General features: G+C 44.9%; 1 protein-coding gene across 4 annotated transcripts in view; it reads right to left on the minus strand.

Annotated features, from left to right (window-relative positions):
- Positions 1–22,685, minus strand: part of CYFIP1 (cytoplasmic FMR1 interacting protein 1) — a 94,166-nt gene that overhangs the window by 26,307 nt on the left and 45,174 nt on the right. For 3 of the 4 annotated variants that reach the window (XM_029225406.1, XM_029225404.1, XM_029225405.1), the window contains exons 12-21: positions 17,399–17,521; positions 16,417–16,542; positions 9,605–9,771; positions 8,102–8,249; positions 6,769–6,922; positions 5,668–5,824; positions 4,041–4,137; positions 2,174–2,250; positions 1,957–2,065; positions 917–1,036 (exon numbers count right to left, since the gene is read on the minus strand). In XM_029225406.1, the coding sequence (XP_029081239.1) occupies positions 917–1,036; positions 1,957–2,065; positions 2,174–2,250; positions 4,041–4,137; positions 5,668–5,824; positions 6,769–6,922; positions 8,102–8,249; positions 9,605–9,771; positions 16,417–16,542; positions 17,399–17,521 (1,278 nt within the window). Of the gene's footprint in view, positions 1–916; positions 1,037–1,956; positions 2,066–2,173; positions 2,251–4,040; positions 4,138–5,667; positions 5,825–6,768; positions 6,923–7,149; positions 7,168–8,101; positions 8,250–9,604; positions 9,772–16,416; positions 16,543–17,398; positions 17,522–22,685 lie in introns of those variants that run through there. The other variant, XM_029225407.1, reaches the window with a different exon arrangement.

The raw sequence follows: 22,685 nt of genomic DNA on the forward strand, positions 1-22,685 counted from the left end.
GCTTGCATTCTATTTATAGTGGTCAAAACCTCAACCGAATCACATTAAGACCAAGGGCAATGAAACACCATGCCCCAGCCCAAGCCAGGCTGAAGGAAGAGCCACTGTGGGCTCTGTGGCCACAGACAGCCTGGATGCTGAGGAAGCAGAGGCGGGCCCAGCAGACACCTGCCCCCCACCTGCTTCTCTAGGAACAAACAGTCTTCCTGGAGTTCTCACAAGCTCATTACCATTTGCCTGCAGCCATTATTCTTGTAAGATAGATTTGGCACAAAATCCTTAAGTTGCATTTCCTTCCCTGCTGGCAAAGGTCTGAGGACAATTGGATTTTCTTTCCCTGATCACTCTGCTGAGATACCCAGAGGGTTTTTACTTTTCCTTGAAAGTCCAATACTACAGTGTTAACTACAGTGTTCTTTGGTGTTGGCCACTTTAGGTCTGTCTTCCCATGTATGCAATATTTGCTTCTAATATGTATTTATACTGGTTTTTATTTCATCAAAGTTTTCTTCAAGTAGCATTTTTAATGTTTGTTCCATCTCACTGCTTTGGTTTTTGTCTTCAGGGGCCTCTACAATATGTATGTTGAATCTTCACCGTCCACCATCTCCGTGATCTTCTCTCAAATCCTTTCTGTCTGTCTTCATTTCTTTTTAATTTTTAAAACATTCCTCCTTTCATTCTTTTGCCATATCTTTTGCCATAGTGAGGTGTAACTATTTGTTCTTTGAAGTCAATTTAGAATTGTGCATATGAAGAGCAGATGCCCAGGCAGGCCCAGCTCAGTGAGTGCACACCTTTTGAGTTCTATGCAAAAAATGAACCTACCATCAGGTCAATTTATCAATAATGACAAAAGTAGAAGTAGCTCCAACCCCCCAAATCTGCTGAGCCTGAGAAAAAGGAGAGCACTTACAACTATTGATGTCAGGTCTTCACTCTCAAATCGCCCAATTGCCAGTTCCAGGGATTTGTACATGGCGGTGGAGACGCGCTGAGTAATCAGACGATTGAGGTCTATGGACCTGCCCAGGAGCTGGGCACAGAGAGTGGAAAGCATGAACATTAAAAAACAAATAAGCAAGAGAATACGGATCTATCCCAGGAAACTGATTCCAAAAGATAAGACAGACAAATAACGTACAAAATTTAGATGACAGTATGATCAAATACCCTACTTTCCCAGAGCTGAAATTCTGCAAGTCAAAGCTATAAAAGGACTCTTATAGTGTACTTACACTTACATCACAGACAGAAACCCCAAGCCTCCCCAGAGATCCTGGAGAGCCTGGGTCTGGCACTTAGCATACCCCTTGTAACGGGTTCAGGGCCACCTCCCAGCACAGAGCGGCCTGCGTGTGCCTTACCCTCACCGTGTCACAAGGATAAGTAGGAGAAAACTACTCCACCTCTACTGCAGAGTCCTAACAACATGTGCATACCTCAGTATCATTTCAATAACATAAAAATACAGGCAAAACCCTGGTGAAAATGTCCCAAAATGTGAATGGTGGTTATTTGTAGATAGAATTACATGAGATTTCCCTACAGTTTTCTGTATTTTCCTTTTGGTGATGTATATATGTTATTTTTAAAGAAACAAAAAAAAACAAGCACTGTATTATTACTCTCTGTGCTGGCCAAGAAGCAGTTCCTCCCCACCACTCTGAGCTGACTAGAGTCCACATCTTCTTTCTTTTAAGCTCTGTCTTTTGGGCTCCTGGAGAGGAGTTGTGCTTGGGCCAGGCCTCCTGGGAACTGCGCAGGGCAGCCTTCCCTTGTATGTCAGGTTATCCAAGAGAAACTGCTTATCTTTAAAACCTCAGCTCTTTACATGGATGGTCCCACAGCCACATACATACTGACATCTATTAAAACCTGAGGAGCTCTAAGAAAACCCCACTATTTCCACTGATGGTTCCATGCCTCACCGTGCCCAGGAAAGGCCTGGCTCACCTGCACGTGCCTCTGCTTGAGCAGCGTCTCATAGCGATTAGATGGCGGGAGATGGATGGTTGCACCCTGATTCTTGCATTCTGATCGTAACCGTTTGTCAAGAAGCAAACTAGCATGGAAGGAAGAGAGGACAATTTCTCACGTGCTGTGAATTTTAATGGAAATGTCAGATCAAGTTGCCCAAGATTTTGTACCCAAATTACAAACACATACTCACCTTCCTGCCATAACCTTATAATATGCAAATATCTGGTCGGCCAGCTTATAAACAAATTGGTCAAAGCAGAGATTCACCTAAAGGAAAGGAAAGGAAAGCATGCATTAAATTTTGCTTCCCTAGGGAATTCCCTGGTGGTCCAGTGGTAAGGACTCTGCACTTTCATTGCCAAGGGCCCGGGTTCAATCCCTGATCGGGGAACTCAGATCCCCCAAGCTGTGCGGTACCGCACGCCCCTCGCCCCCCAAAAAAGCTTCCCTAAACCAAGATCAAATAACAGAACTTAAAATTTTTTTTTTGATCCAGCAATTCCACTTCTAGGTATTTAAATGGAAACACTAACTCAAAATGGTATCTGTACCCCACGGTTCCTGCAGCACAACAGCCAAGACATGGAAACAACCTAAGTGTCCACTGATGGATAAATCGATAAAGAAGGTATGTACACACACACACACACACACACACACACACACAAATGGAATATTACTCAGCCATAAAAGAGAAGGAAACCATGCCATTTTCGACAACATAGATGGACCTTGAGGGTGCTATGCTAAGTGAAATAAGACAAATACTACATGATCTCACTTATATGTGGAATCTAAAAAAAACCAAAAACAAACCCATAAATACAAAGAACAGATTGGTGGTTGCAGAGGTGGAGCATGGGAGAACTGGGTGAAGGGGGTCAAAAGGTACAAACTTCCAGTTATAAAATAAATAAGTTCTGGGGATTGAATTAAAAAACAAAACAAAACCCCAAAACCCCAACCCTTGTTAAGGCAACTAAAAAAGGCTCTTATGAGAAAACAGAAACATCTTTACTGTCCAACAATAGCAGATTAAATCTATTTCATTGGGACCAGGAGTGACCACCACACCACCGCTGAAAATTATGTCAGAACCTTGCTTACTGATGGAGAAAAATGCTCCAATTCTCTTAAATACAATGGAATATAAGAAAGTCTCTGTTCTTCACGTGCTCCCAGGGGCTATCGTGCACTGCATCTGGGGGCAGCTCCTGATTCCAGGCTGTATGTCCCAAGAGCCGCTGCCCGTGGCCTCCTCTGGGCTCCCAACGTCGGTCAGAGTTGCAGGGTGGACACAGTCTGTGACTTCACCCTCAAAACTGTATCCTCACTTGCAAATGGGGCTAGCACATACACCCCGGAACTGGGATGAGGACACCCTGTGCTCAGAGTGGAGCTGCCCCAGGACCCACGGGTCTCTGTCCCAGCCCACCCTGCCTCACCCGGGAGCCCATGAAATCTCCCCAAAGAAGCACTTCCTGTGGTTTTTGTGAGGATATGGGGAAGGAGACCCAGATGTATAATGTAATCTGCTGAGGTTAAATTCTCTTACATCTTGAGCTAGAAAATAAGATTTTTCTCCTTAGCTGCATGTACACAGACTTAATAATTCCACTTGTAGGAATTTGTCCTCAAGAATAATCCAATACAACTAAAAAGATACGTGCAAGGAAGTTCATCAAAGCATTATTTATAATTAAAAATAAAAAGCCCAAACTAGAGAAATTAAATAGAGGTTGGTTCAGTGCATCTCTTCTGTACAATGCCCCTGCTCTAGACTGTGTTCATGAAAGAAACAGGCAAGATATGCAGTGTTCATGCCATGCAGTCACGTGAAAAGGATGACCCCCCAACAGCTGATGTTTTAAGACCCCAATCATCCTGTGTGGATGCACAGAAAAAAGTGCAGATAGAAGGGTTCACCCCAAAATGTTTATTTCAAAGTTCATTCCATTGTTTGAACCTCCTTGTATTAAAAAGAAAGGTTGTTCCCTCTAACACTCAGAGGAAAAAGGAAATTTTTAAAAGTCTATTAAAAGTGCCTGGGCCCTCACCTCTGCCTCGATTTCGTCATAGAGAAACTGCTTGTTGAACCTGGTGAGGGCATAGTGGGCGCTATCGTTGTACAGGTCCAGTGAGTAGAGGACGTACCTGCAGAGTGGGAGAGAGGTCAGGCCAGCTGCCCACACAGGGTTTCTCGGCTCTCACACCCTGCCCTCCACGGGAAATGTAACCCTCACTGTCTTCCTCTCTCATGAGGAAAAACAATCTCTTACTTCAAATGCCAAACTCGGCTTCTGTGAGGGCCCTAACAGAGGCCCCAGCAAGCTGGCCAGACCCTTGGCAGGACATGCCTGGCTCAGCCACGCCCAGGGCACCTGGTGGGTCCAAGAGGGCCTCCTGCAGCTTCATCTTCTCAGTTATCGCGTTTCAAAGATTTTCACCCCACTCTGCAGTATTTTTAATAACCACAAGAATGAATCGTTTTCTTATTTTTAAGAACAAACTGTCCAACTTAAAAAGAAAAACATACAAAGGTCCTGGGCCCCAGAGCTGACCATGAGCACACCTGGTGTGGCCAAAGCCCCTCTCTCCCTGGCCAAATGGTGGTAGCCGATGGTCTCCAGAAGTAAGGTCCCTCTGAGAGCTTGAGGCACATAAGCAGAGGGCCCAATGTGGCCCTAGAGGCGCACACACGCTCATCAAGGCCTCTAACGCTACGGAACAGACACCACGGCTGCTGCAGAGTGAGGGAAGGCCACCCTCCTGACGTGCACAGGCAAGGACGGTGGCGGGAGGACCCGCTAGGCAGGGCCCCAATCGGCTCACTGCATGACACCCCGTTTGCTATTACTTTCCCTCCATGGACTTCATATTTTCAAAATCTCTGACCCCCTGCCCTGACCCTGAGCTTCAAACTCTAAACGAAGATGTTCAATGAACATTTCCTCTCCCAAATCCATCTGAGTCGGAGGCCATGCCACACACTACATGCCAGGCCACCTCTCCCCTTGCCAAGTTCCCGGGCCTCACAGCACCTGGACACAGTGGACTTAATTAGCTCTACTGCCTCAGCTCTGGATTCCAGTCTGAAGCCAAGACACCTGTTCCTTGTATTGATATCTGAAGTCTCACCCCAAGAATTACGACTTCAGGGACTTCCCTGGTGGCGCAGTGGTTAAGAATCCACCTGCCAATGCAGGGGACACGGGTTCGATCCTTGGTCCGGGAAGATCCCACGTGCCACAGAGCAACTAAGCCCGTGTGCTGCAACTACTAAGCCTGCGCTCTAGAGCCCATGAGCCACAACTACTGAGCCCACGAGCCACAACTACTGAGCCCACGAGCCACAACTACTGAGCCCGCAAGCCACAATTACTGAGCCCACACGCCACAACTACTGAAGCCCACGTGCCTAGAGCCCGCACTCTGCAACAAGAGAAGCCACCGCACCGCAACGAAGAGTAGACCCTGCTCGTCACAACTAGAGAAAGCCCGCGCAGTGACGGAGACCCAACGTAGCCGAAAATAAATTAATTTAAAAAAAAAAAAAAAAAAGAATTACGACCTCAAATGAAGTGCTGAGAACAGTCACCCCTCCCCCACCTCCCAGCTCCCAAATGCCACCAAGGGCCTCAATCACATAGACAGGAGGCTGGGACAGGCTTCCAGGACACTCACTCCATCATCGACGCTTCCTTGGTCTCCAGGATGTGGTCTGTCAGGATCCAGGGCATGGACATCTCAATGGGGAACTGGATCCTCCTGCCCATGGTCAGCTCCAGGAAGAACTCTCGGAACCACAACTGTGAAAGGTCACAGCACTGCTGGAGCGTCTCTTAAGGAATTCAAATAACACCACATTAATATTCCGCAAGCAGAGAAGACTGCACAGGACAATGCGAGGGGGCGCGTGCCAGGCTCTCAGCCCTGAGCTGCGGACAGTGCACATGAGCAGGGAGGGGTCACGTGTGCCTTGCACAGTGTGGCCACAGGCAAAGCCACCTGGACGTGCTGATTCTCACTCACAAACAGAGCAGAGTCAGCGTCCAGCCCCACGGGCCCAGCACGGACACCACCGCCCACCAACGGGAGCTGGTCAACACTGCACACCTTCTGGTGGGATTTATTTTATACGGGATACAGACACAGCATTACAGGCACACTTGGTGCAGGTCTATCTAATGCAAAATAGATTGAAAAAAAAAATATTTCCATCCTTTTATGAAGAGAAAAACAAAAGCCTTACTATTACTCTAAACCCGCAGCACTTGCAGCCAAGATAGAGGCCTCCCACCCTGGATAATGGCTGCAGCACAGAAATAAACGTGGACGGCTCCACGATGACAAAGGGCATCCACACGTGCCCCGGTCACCCTAGGATGGGCTGTGCACGTCAGGTCACCTGCCACCTTCCACACATTGCAGTCGTGGGTGGCTTCTGATATTTATCACCACCTGCGTCTCAAGCCAGGTGACAGTCACATTGGCCTGTGTTGCTGACCCAGTTCAGGTTACAAAGACTTTGCGTCCAGGTCACTGGGCCAGCCCCGGGCCCACAGGCCTCACCCTTCTAAGGGCCATGCCACATGGAGGGAACCCCCAGCCGGCCGTGCATTTAAAGCAACAGGTGAGGGAATGTCACGAGGGTGGCAACTTGTGTCACTGCCTGGGTGCGTGAAGGGACCACAGCAGGGGCGACCAGGCAGGCGGAAGCATTCTAGATGGTGTTAGTCGTGTTAGAACATGCTGGGCCGGACACTGGTCAGCAGTAGCTCTTACCACTGAAATTTATCAAGTGGGTGTAGAAGAATGACTCGCGATGAAATTTTTCTATGTCCAATATGGTGGGCCCCTCGAGGCTACTTCTCAAGGTTTTCTTGGAACCACTTTTGTCTGCAATGAGGGACTCTAGCATGGTTCTCACCATGTAAAGCTGCATTATCCAAGGAAACATTTGTGGGGGAGAAAATATACATGGCACATTAGTTACGACAAACGCAGATAAACCACGAGGGGGACTGCCCCGTGGACACCGTGCCGGCTCGCAGGGGTGGCGCCCATCCACGAGGCCAAGTCGCTGCTGCTTGGGACAAAGAACTTGGAGCAGAACCCTTCGCCTCGGGCCGTAAATACCAACAAGAAAAACAAACAATGTCTTACCACCAAAGGTTAATAGAGGCGGATAGGTGTAGGACTGCCTCAGAAACGCGTTAACCACATGCAAGAGCCTTTCCGTGCCCACAGACTTGAGCTGCCTGAGCAGCTCAGCAGAGCTCAAGGACTCCGCCATGGTGCGCACCAGGTAGAGCTAGACACGGACAGACGGGAGAGCGGAGACAGCGTTAGTCACACGCAGCACAGGGCAGGGACAGACACGCGGACGAGTGAGGAGGGCGCCAGCGTGCTGGCAGACAGGGGACGGACAGACCCCGGACGGCACCCTCCCTGGGCAGCAATGACTTCCTTCCAGGTACCCCAGAGGTTTCATACACAGTCAGCAACATGCTCTGCTGGTAATTCTCTGAAAGACTGACAGAAGCGATTCTAAAAGCCCCCAACACAGAGATGATGAGTAAGAAGTACAAAGTCCCAAAACAGGAGGGGAAAAGCCAAAGGGCATAGTAAATCAGGTATGAGGGTCAGAGAAAAGCTGCCTGGGGGCAGGAGGGAGCTGAGTATGCCAGGAGAGGGTGCAGTAGAGGTAGCTGAAGACCACAGACACACCAAAGCTATGTTTTTAAATTTCCAAAAATTTTATCTTTAGGAATGATCATTTTTAGAGCCAACATAAAAATTATAACCATACATTTAAACACCCACCAGGCAACACAGCATAAATACAGACACACAGACTTTCACCCACATTTTTGGGATAGGAGTTGATGCAGTCAAAGTTCTGCATGCAAATAACCAAACCCAAGAATCACAGGGTGTCTGCAGCCCAGAGTCACTTGGGCAAGGAATAAAGGAGCAAAAAAGACACAGGCAGTACTTTATCTGCCCAAGCAGACAGCGGTGGGGTCATTTCACTCCCAGCCCCCCTACCACCCCCCAGCTCAGGGTCAGCCCACTCAGGGGAACAGGCAGCGACAGGGGATCGGGGAACAAGAACCTGGGTGCTAGAGGGTCCCACGGCGCGCCGTGGCACTTTAATGTCAAAGCCGCTCTTGGGGTCCTTCTCGCCCCGCAGGGCCGGGTCGTTGAAGGGCTCGTGCCCTGTCTCCCAGTCACACACGGTCTTCCTGATGGCCTGCAGGACACTAAACCGCCCGTCAAGCTGTCAGGACAGATGCAGTGCTGACAGGCTTGGCACCTTTACAGTCACAGCATCGCTTCGCCTCTCACACAGACAACTCTCACACATGAATCCCTCCGGAGGCAGGGGGGGAGACGTGGTAATGGACCAGTTCAATGTGAAACTTTAAAAATAGATCGTTTTCTTGGGGACATTACTACCCTCAGAGGATCTAATGTAGTTGCATTTTGCATCAGTTAGCCCAGACGTGATGTTTTATTTCCTAAACACTGAGACATACTCAGGGCAGCAAGACGACAGACCCCAAACATCACCCAGAGCTGAAACTCAACCTCCCTGCGAGTCATCCCATCTTCTAACTTGAATTTGAAGTCACCAGCACAATACTGGGGACTTTGCCCATGTCCCCAACTCACTCGGACATCGGGATGCCCCCACTCCCAACAGGGTTCCACCATTCGGAGTCTTCCACAGCGCCACCCTCAGGGCAGACGCCACACCCACACGCCCACCCTAATCACCTCACGGGGAAAGCTCTAGCTAAATCCAGAGTTACTGTAAGGCTACGCTGCACATTTCCCACGTGGTGAGGCTCCATCACAGTAAGCGTGAGCAAAACCGAGGCACTACTGAAAATATGAAAACCTTTACTAAGCCCTCCAGGAGAGAGAACAAAAACTGGGAAACCTCACAGTGTAAGATCTTATTAATGCTAAAGTCATACCATACCAGGTGACAATTATATAAAGCAACAAAATGAAATCAGTACATGTGTGAGCCCCTGTGAGCTTCATTTTAGGTAAATGTCTCTGAAAGAAAACTTTATCTAAAAGGCTAAACATTCATAGAAAACTAGCTCAAGATTGCTACAGGAACTCTGCAATATGTATGTACTGGGTTGGCCAAAAAGTTCGTTCGGGTTTTTCTGTAGCCTCTTACGGAGAAACCTGAACAAACTTTTTGGCCAATGCAATAGTTTTTGACTCATTTGTAAGACAGGCGAGAAGGAACAGAAGCAAAAATACTGAAGAAATGGGAGATGAGATTCTGGGTTGTGTGTCCCTACAGGCCTGGTGAACAGAACTGCCAGACAGATTTTGAGACACCCAGGCCCCAGATAAGCACACCCTTGTCCCTGGGTCTCCAGACTGCCTGGACCTTCTGTAGTTGATTTATTGTGGGTTGCTCAGGTTAATAATTGGACCCACTGCATTACATTTAGAGGAAATTCACCCAAAGGGTGCCTGAAGGTTGAATATAAATGCACTTTATGAAAATGTTAACTCTACAGCTGTTCAAACCTAAGCTGATCCTTCAGTTTTGGATGACCGTGCAGGGAGTGTGTGCAGCAGTGCTGACCTCTGGATGACGTTTTTCTTCTTCTTGATGGCCTGCCTGAGCGGCTCCCTGAGGGTGACCTGGGAGAAGTCCTGCAGCGCGGCGTAGACAGTGTGGCGGATGGCATGGTTGAACACGCTCTCCATCCTGCCCATCAGCACCTGCAAGCCTTTGATCATGGCGATCACCTGAAGGGGCACGGACACATGATCTTCAGTGTGCTGGAGGGTCACAGCTGAGCTCCATGGGCCTGACACATGCCAGGCGACTGCCTCCCCCAAGCACCGGGCCTCTCCCTGGCCTCCTGTGTTTCTGCTCTGCACCTGCAGCTGTCCCTGTTCCTAGGTCTGACCCCATCAGACCATGAGTGCTTCGAGGGCAGGGACAGATCTGCTTGGCCTGGAGCCAACATGGGGATTTGGTAACTGAATCAAAATACTGCTGAATGCCTTAGGGTGCACCTCTCTGTGAAAGACTTCAACAAAACAGAAAAAGATTCAGGAAAGCAAATTTGTTATTATCTGGACAGGAAGAAAGAAGTTACAAGCTTGTAACCCAAATCCCATCTTTAAACCAGCGGTCCCCAACCTTTCTGGCACCAGGGACCGGTGTCATGGAAGACAGTTTTTCTGAGGATGGGGTGGGGGGGAAGGTTTTGGGATGATTCAAGTGCATTACATTTATTGTGCTCTTTATTTCTATTATTATTACATTGTACTATATAATGAAATAATTATACAACTCACCATAATGCAGAATCAGTGGGAGCCCTGAGCTTGTTTCCCTGCAACTAGATGGTCCCATATGGGGGTGATGGGAGACAGTGATACCCGAACTGTGTTGCTTATGTCCAGTCTACTCCGTAAGATGCAGCTTGCCACTTGTCACTTGCCACTCACTGATAGGGTTTTGATACGTGTCTGCAAGCAATTGATTTATTATGGTCTCTGTGCAGTCAAACCTCTCTGCTAATGATAATCTGTATTTGCAGCTGCTCCCCAGTGCTAGCATCACTGCCTCGGCTCTACCTCAGATCACCAGGCATTAGATTCTCATAATGAGCGCACAACCTAGATCCCTCACATGCGCAGTTCACAGTAGGGTACGCGCTCCTATGAGAATCTAATGCCGCCGCAGGCAGTAATGCGAGCGATGGGGAGAGGCTGTAAATACAGATGAAGCTTCGCTCGCTCGCCTGCCGCTCACCTCCTGCTGTGTGGCCAGGGGGTTGGGGACCCCTGTGTTAAACAATAATGGCACAGTGAATTAATATGCATAAAAAGGTCAGAAGAAAATGCACTGAACTGCTTAAAGTTCATTTTTGTAATGGCATCAGAGACATGATCCTGTCCTCATCTCACATGTGTGTTTTCTCTGTTTGCTTTGAGGATTTATATGATGAATCTGGGTTGCTTTTCTAATGAGAAAAAAAAAGGGAACTTTTCTATTTAAAACAGCAAATTCGGGCTTCCCTGGTGGCGCAGTGATTGAGAGTCCGCCTGCCGATGCAGGGGACACGGGTTCGTGCCCCGGTCTGGGAAGATCCCACATGCCGCGGAGCGGCTGGGCCCGTGAGCCATGGCCGCTGAGCCTGCGCGTCCGGAGCCTGTTCTCCACAACGGGAGAGGCCACAACAGTGAGAGGCCCGCGTACCGCAAAAAAAAAAAAAAAAAAAAAAAAAAAAACAGCAAATTCTCCAACTGAAGTTGAATTGAATTGAAATTCACAGCAATCTGAATGAAAATGAAATTACTATATATTCAAACTTATGGGATGTAGGAAAAGGTGTGCTGAAAGGTAAATTTGGAACTTTGGATGCATATATTAGAAAACAAAAAAGTCTAAAGATAATAATAACCTAATACTGATCACCAATTTATAAAAAGGTAAAACAAAATAACCCCCTCCAAAAGTAGAGGGAAATGAATATCTAAAAGCAAAAATTAATGAAATAGAAAACAAGCATATAATAGAGGGTGATCAACTAAGATAAAGCTGTTTTATAAACAAACAAACAAATGCTCAGCAAGACTGATCAAGAAAAAACAAACAGATAAGGCACGAATTACAAGCATTACAAATAAAGAGGGGACACTACCACACGATTTACAAATATTAAGAGATTATGAGACTATACTGGAATAGGATAAACATACAGATCAGTGGAACAGAATTAAGAGTCCAGAAATAAACCCTCACATTTATAGTCAATTAATTTTCAAAAAGGGTGTGAAAATAATTCAATGGGTTAATATTATCTTTTCAACAAACAGTATTGGTACAACTGAATATCCACATGCAAAAGAATGAAGCTGGACTCCTGTGTAGGAAAGGGTCATCTCAGCAGGCCTGGGATGACCAAACCCTGCACATTCCCAGGAAAGGTCTGGCCCTTGGTTGGCTCCTAGGAACCAACTCTGAGCCACTGGAATACTCAGCCTGAAGAATGTCTGTGTGCCTGAGGCTTTGGGCCATTGCAATAGCAGTTTCACCAGATATTTTATGCTAACAATGTGATTTATAGCAAACAGCTGTTTTTGCTCTGGATCTGGAGTCTGAGTAGCTGAGGTCAATCGTGCATGTGCTACATGCCTACATTACTGACCCTCAATAAAATTCCTGGACACCAAGGCTCAGGTGAGCTTCCCTGGTTGGCAGCACTTTGCATCTATTATCACCCATCACTGCCAGGAGAATTAAGCACATCCCCTGCAGCTCCAATAGGAGGGGGACACTGGAATTTGCACCTGGTTTCTCCTGGACTTCACCCAGGTGTCTTTTCCCTTTGCTGATTTTAATCTGTGTCCTTTTGCTATAATAAATCATAACCTTGAATAGAACAGCTACTTAGTCCTGTGAGTCCTTCTAGCAAATCTAGCCTGAGGGTGGTCTTGGGGACCCCTGACAGAACACCCTACCTCACACCATAAAAAAATTAACTCAAAATGGATCACACCTCAAATATATGAGGCAAAACATAGGAATAAATCTTTGTGACTTAGGTTAGGCAGTGATTTCTTATGATGTGACACTAAAAGCACAAGTAACCAAAGGAAAAATTGAAAAACTGAACTTTATCAAAATTAAAGACTTTTATGCTTCAAAAGACCCCATGAAGAAAGTAAAAAGTTAATGGGAGAAAATACTGCAAATCATATGTCTGATAAGAACTGGTATCTAGAATATATAGAGAACGCAATAATAAAAAGACAACTAATTCAATTAAAAAATGGGCAAAGGATCTGATCAGACATTTCTCCAAAGATATACAAACTATCAATAAGCACAGAAATTAGTTGTGCTAATTCAACAGCATTAGTTGTTATAAAAATGCAAATCAAAACCACAATGAGATACTACTTCATATCTAGTAGGATAGCTGGAATCAAAGGACAGATATCAGGGGTTGGCAAGGAGTTGGAGAAAGTGGGACCCTCTAGCACTGCTGGTAGGAATGTAAAGTAGTGCTACCACTTTGCAAACCACCTGGTAGTTTCTCAAAATGTTAAACACAGAGATACCATATGACCCAGCAATTCTACTCCTAGGTGTATCACCAGAAGGAACGAAAACAAGTCCACACAAAAATCTATACACAAAAGTTCACAGCAGCATTACTCAAAAGTGAAAAACTAAAACAATCCAAGTATCCATCAGCTAATATGGATAAATAAAACGTGACATATACATACAATGGAATATGATTTGGCAATGAAAAGAACGAAATACTGATACACGTGTGAACCTTGAAAATATTATGTTAAGTGAACGAAGCCAATCACAGCCACGTATTGTATGAAATGCCCAGAATAAGCAAATCTACAGAGTCAGACGGTAGACGGGTAGCTGCCGTGGGATGAAGAAAGGGGAGAATGGGGGTGGGGGGGTGACTACTAATGGGTTCCTTTTTGAGGCGACAAAAATGTTCCAAATTTGATTGTGATTGCACAATTCTGTGAATAGGTATCCCCGAAGCACTGGATTTTACACTTTAAACGGGTGAACTGTATGGTATGCGGGGGGAAAAAGCTGTTACCAGTAAGATGAGAACTTACTATAAAAAACTGTGTCAAAAATTAGAAAATTTAGAAAGATTCTTAGAAAACCTTTGAAAATACAACTTACCAAAACTGATACGAGAAGAAACAGAAAATCTGAATACCCCTACATATAGCAAAGACATTGAAAGTTTCAAAAACCATCCCATAAAGGAAAAGCTTCACCAATAAATGCTAGAAAACATTTAAGGAAAAAAATAATAACTTACAGAAACCACTACAGACAACAGAAAAGAAGGAAGTGCTGTGAGCCATTTTACAAAGCCAGCATCCAAAAACTAGAGTGGAAGGTTATAAAAAAGCAATGTTACCCACTCCTCAGGTGTGGGCTAAGCACAGTGACTTCCTCCCCAAAAGCGCCCTATGAAAGGGGGCGATGGCCAGTGTGGGTAACCTCAGCCAGGTGACCAAGGGCAACACCAGCAATGATGAACCACAGTGACAGCATGGACCTCGCATGTGAGGTGATGAAAACAGCTCTGTGGTCCTCCTTCGCAAAAACTACAACCCCAGTCTAATCAAGAAAAGAACATCAGATAGGGCTTCCCTGGTGGCACAGTGGTTGAGAGTCTGCCTGCCGATGCAGGGGACACAGGTTCGTGCCCCGGTCTGGGAGGATCCCACATGCCGCGGAGCGGCTGGGCCCGTGAGCCATGGCCGCTGAGCCTGCGCATCCAGAGCCTGTGCTCCACAGTGGGAGGGGCCACAACAGTGAGAGGCCCGTGTACCGCAAAAAAAAAAAAAAAAAAAATCAGATAAATTCCAATTGAGGGACATTCTAAAAACACCTGACTAGCACTCCTCAAAACCGTTAAGGTCATCACAAACAAGGAAAGTCTGAGACACTGTTGTGACCTAGAAGAGCCAAAGGACACAAGACTGACTATATGTGATGTAGGATCCTGGATCAGAGGAAGAATGTTATAGAAAAGTGAGGAAATATGAATAAAGCAAGGGCTTTAGCTAATAATAATGTATTGATACTGGCTTATTAAAAATGTAACAATACTAATGTAAGATGTTAGTAATAAGTGAAAATGGGTGTGGGGTATATGGGAATTCACTGTACTACCTTTGCAATTTTTCTGTAAATCTAAAAGTATTCTAAAATGAAACACTGAAAGAAAAAAGTATTATCAAAAGCCACTCTTACTCATGAACCTTAATGCAAAATCCAAATCAAAATATTAACAACTTATATCCAGCAATATATAAAGAGGATAATATATCATGATCAAGTTGAGTTTAAACCAGGAATGCAAGGCTAGCTTAACATCAAACTGGATCCAAAAAATCCTATCAGTGTAAATCTACCACATTAATGGAATAAAAAAGTCATAAAACTATCTCAACGGATGCAGAAGTGTTTTATAAAACTAATATAAAATCCATGATAAAATCTCTTAGCAAACAAGGAATAGAAGGCCACTTTTCTGATCTGAGGAAGGGTGGCTATAAGGAACCTACAGCAAATATATCATACGGTGAGATGCTGAAAGCTTTCCCTTTGAGATGAGAAACAAGACAAAGATGCCTGGAGCCTCCTTCTATTTAATGAGTAGGAATCCTACCCAGTGTGATTAAAAAAAAAAAATAGAAGGGGGAGAAATAAAACTGTCATCATTTCCAGATGATATGATTATATAAGTAGAAAATCCAAAAGAATATATGGGTAATTTATTATAATTAATAAGTGAGTTTAGATAAGTTGGTGGATACAAGGAAAATACAAAAAATAATTCTGATTTTAAACATCAGTGATAAACATTTAGAAAAAAATTAAAATACACCATCAAATATCAAATACCTAGAAATAAAGCCAACAAAAGGTGTGAAAAAGTTTTACAGATGAAAAGAGATCTTAGAGAATCTTAACAAATGGAGGGACATACCAGATTCATAAAAGACTTAATTTTATAAATTTGTCAATTCTTCCTAAAATGATCTATAGGTTTATTCATATCCTCATAAAAAATTCTAACAGGTTTCACTGGGACATGGAAAGGTGATTCTAAAATGTTTATGAAAATACAAAGAGCAAGAATAGCCAAGGAACTCTTGAAGACAGAAAGACCTGCTTTACCAGACACATGATTAACTATTGTAATTAACACAGAGGGGTGTTAGGAAAGGACAGACAAACTGACCAGTGGATTAGAACATGAGCAGAAACACACCTGCCCAGGTATGGTCACCTGACTCACAACAGAGGCGGCAAGAAGAGCAGTTGGGAGGGTTGGTGGGGACATTTCAGATCCAAATGTGAAAGCAGAATAAGACATCCAGAAGGCAACATAGGAGACATCTTCATGACCTTGGGGTATGCAAAGATTCCTTAAATAAGGCAGGAAATGTACAGCTACAAAATCTACATCCAAACACTGGATGGCAGAGCAATTAAGAACTATTCATCCAAAGGGTCCTAATGACAGTGCAGAGCTGGGGACCACACAGCTGTGAAAGGGGCTCTTCTCCCTCAGACACCCAGGTCCTGGCTCACTCCTCTTGTGTGTGGCCATAAAGAAGCTGCTGCAGCTCCCAGGCTCTCACTCAGAACATACCCCGACTGCCCCAGGGGAGTGTCCACGCAGAGACCGGGAACCCACAACCTATTTTACTCTCTGTTTTGACAACTGTGACAGATGCAAAGGGCCGCCCTACACAGATACAATGACATCAGATAAGCAGTTCATTCATGTTTTTGCCTTTGCTTTGTAAAGGGAAGACAGTTTCAGGCCAGAGTCAAAGAAGGAAGAGAAAGCAGGCAAAGCACACCTCCACCAGGGCGAACTTCTCCTCGCTGGTGTAGTTGTAGCGGGTGGCACGTTCATACTCCTCGGCGTTGTCAGGGCAGTCCTTGTTGGAGTACTTGTCGGTTGGGTGCACAAGTTTCCACGAATACTGGTGTGGTCAAAAAGAGGGGAGACAGCCACACTGAATGCGAAATGCTTAACTGCTGGTCTGACTCACAGGACCATCACCAAAGCTACCAAAGGTAGCCTTCTATTGTTCACTGAGTCTGAAAGTCACACAGCGGCATGTGTGCTCGCACACACATGCATACTATACATGCACACATGGGCACATGCACACTACACATGCACACACAGACACCACACACACGCACACATAGTCCATCTCCATAAAACTGCAAAATATTCTGGCAATGTGACTTCAGGTTCAAGTTAATACATCAGAAACTTAAGACATACATCAGGTAAAAAGGCCTGGATATTTTATGTGGAATATCTAAGACTATAAGCGTTTCATCAGCATTTCTAAAAGAATCAGCCTTTCAAACAATCAGGTACCCATCCAAATATAATCATCCTTATCTGAGCAAAATAAACAACAAAGGGGAAAATCCTCTATGACTTATGGGTATCCAAATCTTTCTATGCATCAGAAACCACTTTACTAACCCTAAACAAAAGAAACTGACGGCTAGAAATACACAGAGTGCTGTTTAAAAAAAATGAGCATTAAAAATCATCACAACAATACAAATTTAATTCTACCAATGTTTTAAAAGATAAGGCCCTTTATTTGTATTATATGTAAATGAAGTGTACATTGAGCCGTCTTAGAAACATTTAATATATACTCTTATTTCTAGTGCCAAAGATAAAAAGCCAATTTGTTCTCGATCCAAAGACCAAAGTTAATGCAGAAAAAATATAATTTAGTCAAGTTTGGGAAGAAAAGCACTTCTAACCAAGTAGGGGGTGCATTTCCAAATAAAAGTGAGAGTGCCCACCACTTCCATCACGTGAGCACTCCACTGGGACAGCAGCTGCAAGCCCTGCAGCGCCAGGTCGAAGAGCTTCCGGTACTCAGCATCCGTCTTCTGAGCCTCCTGGCGGCCTGAGCCTGTGACCACCTAGAGAAGACAGAGCATCAAGAAGTCACAAACGTCCAAGAAACCACCTATCAAACCCAATCTAGAAGCCTACCCCAAATGCACACTCACAAAGTAGAAAATGATATGAGCACAAGACTCTTCAGTGCATCAAAAGGCAGAGCAACTGCAGAGCCCACATGATGGGCACACGTAGCTCAAAACACAGAGAAAGGCCGCCACAGCCTGCGCTGGAGGGGTCTGCAGACCTGGTCCTTCCTGAAACATGCGCACAGCATGTTTCTAACTTAGCTAATAAAGGAAAATGTGCTCACATGTGTATCTGCTTATATCAAATAATGAAAACTTAGATTTAAGAATGTTTATCTACAGGCCAGGAAAGCAGAGGGTAGAGAGGAAGGCAGACTTTTCTGAACATACCTCCTCTGATAGATCTGACTTTAGAACCACATAAACAGTTTATATATTATGATATAAAAATAAATTAGGGGGAATAAGCAATCCCCCAAACTCAAACGCAAAATGAAACAATGAACTGAGCTGTGTAGGACTGAATTGGCATTGTGACCACACAGAGGAACCATGTAGTGTAAGTGCCTAACATTAAGGTTTTGGTTGCCAAGGCATCCATTTCAAAGACATCCATCTTGAATAAACATATTGCCAGCTACCCAAGTAGATAAAGTGCCAGCCTACCCATGAAGTTCCCCTTGTAGAAAGCCCATGGTGACCTAGATAACTGCCAACAGTGCTTTTCCCCTCCCACACCTTCAACCCTGCTCTTACGTTTTAAATTCACAAACAGTGAACCCGTGAAACCCTAGGCACCCCAACCTCAGCCCTGACAAAGGCAGAGCCCCAGGTCTGTGCTCCCTCCCTCTCTACCTATGACCTCGCTTTGGGGCTCTGGGTGTGCTGTGTACCCTCTAGGACCTGTGAGTAATCAAACTTGTTTCTCTCAAAGTTCCCTGATGGTCACTGCGGAGGGTATGTGGCAATCGTGAGGACCACAAGGGCCAGTCCAGCCACAACACTGGCTCTGGCGCGGGCTGGAGGTGGGGTGTCTGTGGGGACTGCCAAGAGGAGTACAGGTCCAGGCATCACTATCTGTAGGCTGAGACCAACACAAAACAAACCACTTCAGTGACTTTGAAAAATAACGATTTCATGTAACATCCCTAGAGGAAGAAATCTAAGGACAAAATTAACTGCAAGATAAACCTGAAGGGCTTCCCTGGTGGCACAGTGGTTGAGAGTCCGCCTGCCGATGCAGGGGACACGGGTTCGTGCCCCGGTCCGGGAAGATCCCACATGCCGCGGAGCGGCTGGGCCCGTGAGCCATGGCCGCTGAGCCTGCGCGTCCGGAGCCTGTGCTCCGCAACGGGAGAGGCCACGGCAGTGAGAGGCCCATGTACCACAAAAAAAATTAATAATAATAAAATAAAAATCTGAATTTCTAGTAATTGTTATTAGCAGTGCCAGTACTGCTATTTTCAGTGCCAGTACTGCTATTTTAAGACTGCTGAGAGTATACTGAGACATATAATCTGACCCCAGTCAAAATATGCTGGGCTTCCCTGGTGGTGCAGTGGTTGGGAGTCTGCCTGCCGATGCAGGGGACGTGGGTTCGTGCCCCGGTCCGGGAAGATCCCACATGCCGCGGAGCGGTTGGGCCCGTGAGCCATGGCCGCTGAGCCTGCGCGTCTGGAGCCTGTGCTCCGCATCGGGAGAGGCCACAACAGTGAGAGGCCCGTGTACCGCAAAAAAAAAAAAAAATGCTGGAGTCTTTAAGAACGAGGACTTTCACCATGGGAGAAAAAAGAAAAAGGCAGAAGGAAACTGAAGTAGACTGACTAGAAAACAGTACTCAAAAAGCTGGTTTGTTTCTTTAGATATGCTAGGGAATCAATTTTTTTAACACCTGATGCATAAAGCAAAGGAATCCAGCTCTGGAAGGCGCAAGGAGCTGAGAGGACCACCAAGCTGAGGCCTGGTGAAGTCTTGCATCAGGGCAGGGGATGCAGCCATCCACATCCCAGAGAGTCAGCTGGACCCCCCAGCAGCCCTCAGCATGGCCACCGAGAGGCCAAATGGGCCGGGACAGTGGGAGCTGACTATGACCAGGGCCCTCAGCCGGCAGCGTACAGGACACACAGGGGACAGAAATCATGGCAAATGACACCAGAGGGAATGAGGGAGATGGTGGGGACAGGCATGTCAACCAACTGCAGTGTATGGAACTTATTTGGGTCCTGAGGCACACAAACCTGGAAAAATACACCACTAATGATAATGAGCAAACAGGGGAAATCTGAACAATGACCCACTATTTAATATTAGGGAATACATTTGTTGGTTTTTTAGGTGGGACAGTATTATGGTTATATGTTAAAAAGGGCCCTTATCTTATAGAGACACATGGGAAATACTTTCAGAGAGAGTGCTGTGTTATCTTGCATTGCTTCAAGCTAACCCAGACCGAGGCACAGGGTTGGAGGAATAATTGAAAAGGGGTGGGTGATTAAGCTCAGCGTGGCACCTGAGGGGCCAGGACTGGTCTCCCCCTTTGTATGCTTGAAAATTTACATAATGGAGAAATTGAAAAACAAACAAACAAACAAAATTTATACCCAGAACCTGGCTCTGGTCACTGTTAGAAAGTGAACAGATCTGGGGGCTCTTGAGGACTCAGGGTCTGTGTACACCTGCACTGACATTCTCATGAACTATTCAAACCCAGCCGCTGTCCCTGCTCAGTACAAATCCTTACCCTCTAGTCAAAAGAAACTGAGCAAACAACTTGAAAATAAAATTAAAAAGATAATTCCATTTACAATAGGATCAAAAGGAATAAAACCCTTAGGAATAAATGTAACAGAATAAGTACAAAGCTCGTACTCCGAAAATGATAAAACATTTTTGAAAGATATCAAAGAAGGACTAAACAAATGGAAAGACATCCCCCATGTTCATGGATTGGAGGTCTCAATCTTGTTAAGATGGCAATACTCCCCAAACTGATATACAGATTCAGTGCAATCCCTATTAAAATTCCAGATGCCTTATTCTGTAGAAATTGACAAGTTGATCCTAAGATTCATATGGAAATGCAAAGGATCCACAAATAATCTTGACAAAGATGACAAAACAATCTTTAAAAAGAAGAACAAAGCTGTAGGGCTTATATTATCTGGTTTTAAGATTTACTATACAACTGTAAAATCAAGACAGTGTGATAGTGGCCTAAGGACTGACAAAAGGTCAATGGAACAGAACGGAGAGCCCAGAAATAAAGCCTCAGGAGTAGAATCAATTGATTCCCCCCATCACCCAGTTTTACTGAGAAATAACTGACACACTGACACACAACTCTGTATTAGTTTAAGGTGTACAATGACTTGATTTGATATGCATATATTGTGAAATGATTATACAGTAAGTTAACATTCACCAACTCACATGGTTACAATTTTTTTCTTGTGATGAGAACTTCTAAGATTTACTCTCCTAGGAATTTTCAAATATGCAATACCGTATTGTTAACTGTAGTCACCATGCTATATATTACATCCCCAGAAATTATTTATCTTATAACTGAAAGTTTGTACCTTTTGACCATCTTCACCCATTTCTCCCACCTCTTGCCTCTGGCACCCACCAATCTGTTCTCTGTACCCGTGAGTTTGGTTTTTTTTAGATTCCATGTAAAGTGATATTAAATAGTATTTGTCTTTCTCTGTCTGACTTATTTCACTTAGTATAATGCCCTTTAAGGTCCATCCATGTTGTCACAAATGCCAGGATTTCGTTCTTTTTAAGATTTTTTTGATGTGGACCATGTTTAAATATTGAATTTGTTACAATATTGCTTCTGTTTTATGTTTGGGTTTTTTTTTTTGGCCATGAGGCATGTGGAATCTTAGCTCCCTGACCAGGGATGGAACCTGCACCCCCGTCATTGGAAGGCGAAGTCTTAACGACTGGACCACCAGGAAAGTCCCAGGATTTCCTTCTTTTGTATGGCTGAATAATATTCCATTGCATTCTGTATGCCACATTTTCTTTATCCATTCATCTGTCTATAGACACTTAGGCTGTTTCTTTGCTTTGGCTCTTGTAAATAATGTTATAATGAATATGGAGGTGTACAGTCACTTGATTTCTGTTGAGGGTGCCTTCAGTGGGGAAAGAATGGTATTTTAAAAACAGTACTGGGGGGGGTTCCCTGGTGGCACAGTGGTTGAGAGTCCGCCTGCCGATGCAGGGGACACGGGTTCGTGCCCCGGTCCGGGACGATCCCACATGCCGCAGAGTGGCTGGGCCCATGAGCCGTGGCCGCTGAGCCTGTGCGTCCAGGGCCTGTGCTCCGCAACGGGAAAGGCCACCACAGTGAGGGGCCCGCGTACCCCAAAAAAAAAAAAAAAAAAAAGTAACTTAAAATGGATCATAGATCTAAATATAAGAGCTAAAACTACAAATCTCTTAGAAGAAAACAAGGGGTAAATCTTTGTGACTTGGGTTAGGTAATGGTTTCTTCATTATGACCAAATGCACAAACAACCAAAGAAAAAATAGATAAAATTGGACCACATCACAAATAAAAAATTGTGCTTCAAAGGACACCATCAAGACAGCAAAAAGACACAGGAGAAAATATTTGAAAATCACATAACAGATAAGGGATAGAATATAAGAACTCACACAACTCTACGGTAAAAAAAAAGGTAAATAACCCAATTTTAAAATGGGCAAATGACTTCAAGAGACATTTTTAAAAACTGGCCAATGAGCATATGAAAAGATACTCAGTTTCATTAGTCATTAAGGAAATGCAAATCCAAACCACAACCAGATACCACTTCGCATTCACTAGGATGGCCAGAATCAAAAAAACAGACAGCAACAAGTGCTGGCAAGGATGTGGGGACATCAGACACTCCCAGACTGCTGGTGGGTGTAACATAGTGCAACCGCCTTGAAAACAGCCTGGCAGTTCCTCAAAATGTTCAACACAGAGGTGCCATAAGACTCAGCAATTCCATTCCTAGATAGCTGCCCAAGAGAAATGAAACCTTATGTCCACACAACACTTGTATGTGGATGTTCACAGTAGCATTATTTGTAACCCACTGTCCATCAGTCAACAGCAGATGAACAAACAAACAAAATGTGGTGTGTCCAAGCA

The sequence above is a fragment of the Monodon monoceros genome, unplaced genomic scaffold (genome assembly GCF_005190385.1).
Source record: "Monodon monoceros isolate NGI ecotype Baffin Bay Population unplaced genomic scaffold, NGI_Narwhal_1 Super_Scaffold_16, whole genome shotgun sequence".
Classification (NCBI taxonomy): domain Eukaryota; kingdom Metazoa; phylum Chordata; class Mammalia; order Artiodactyla; family Monodontidae; genus Monodon; species Monodon monoceros.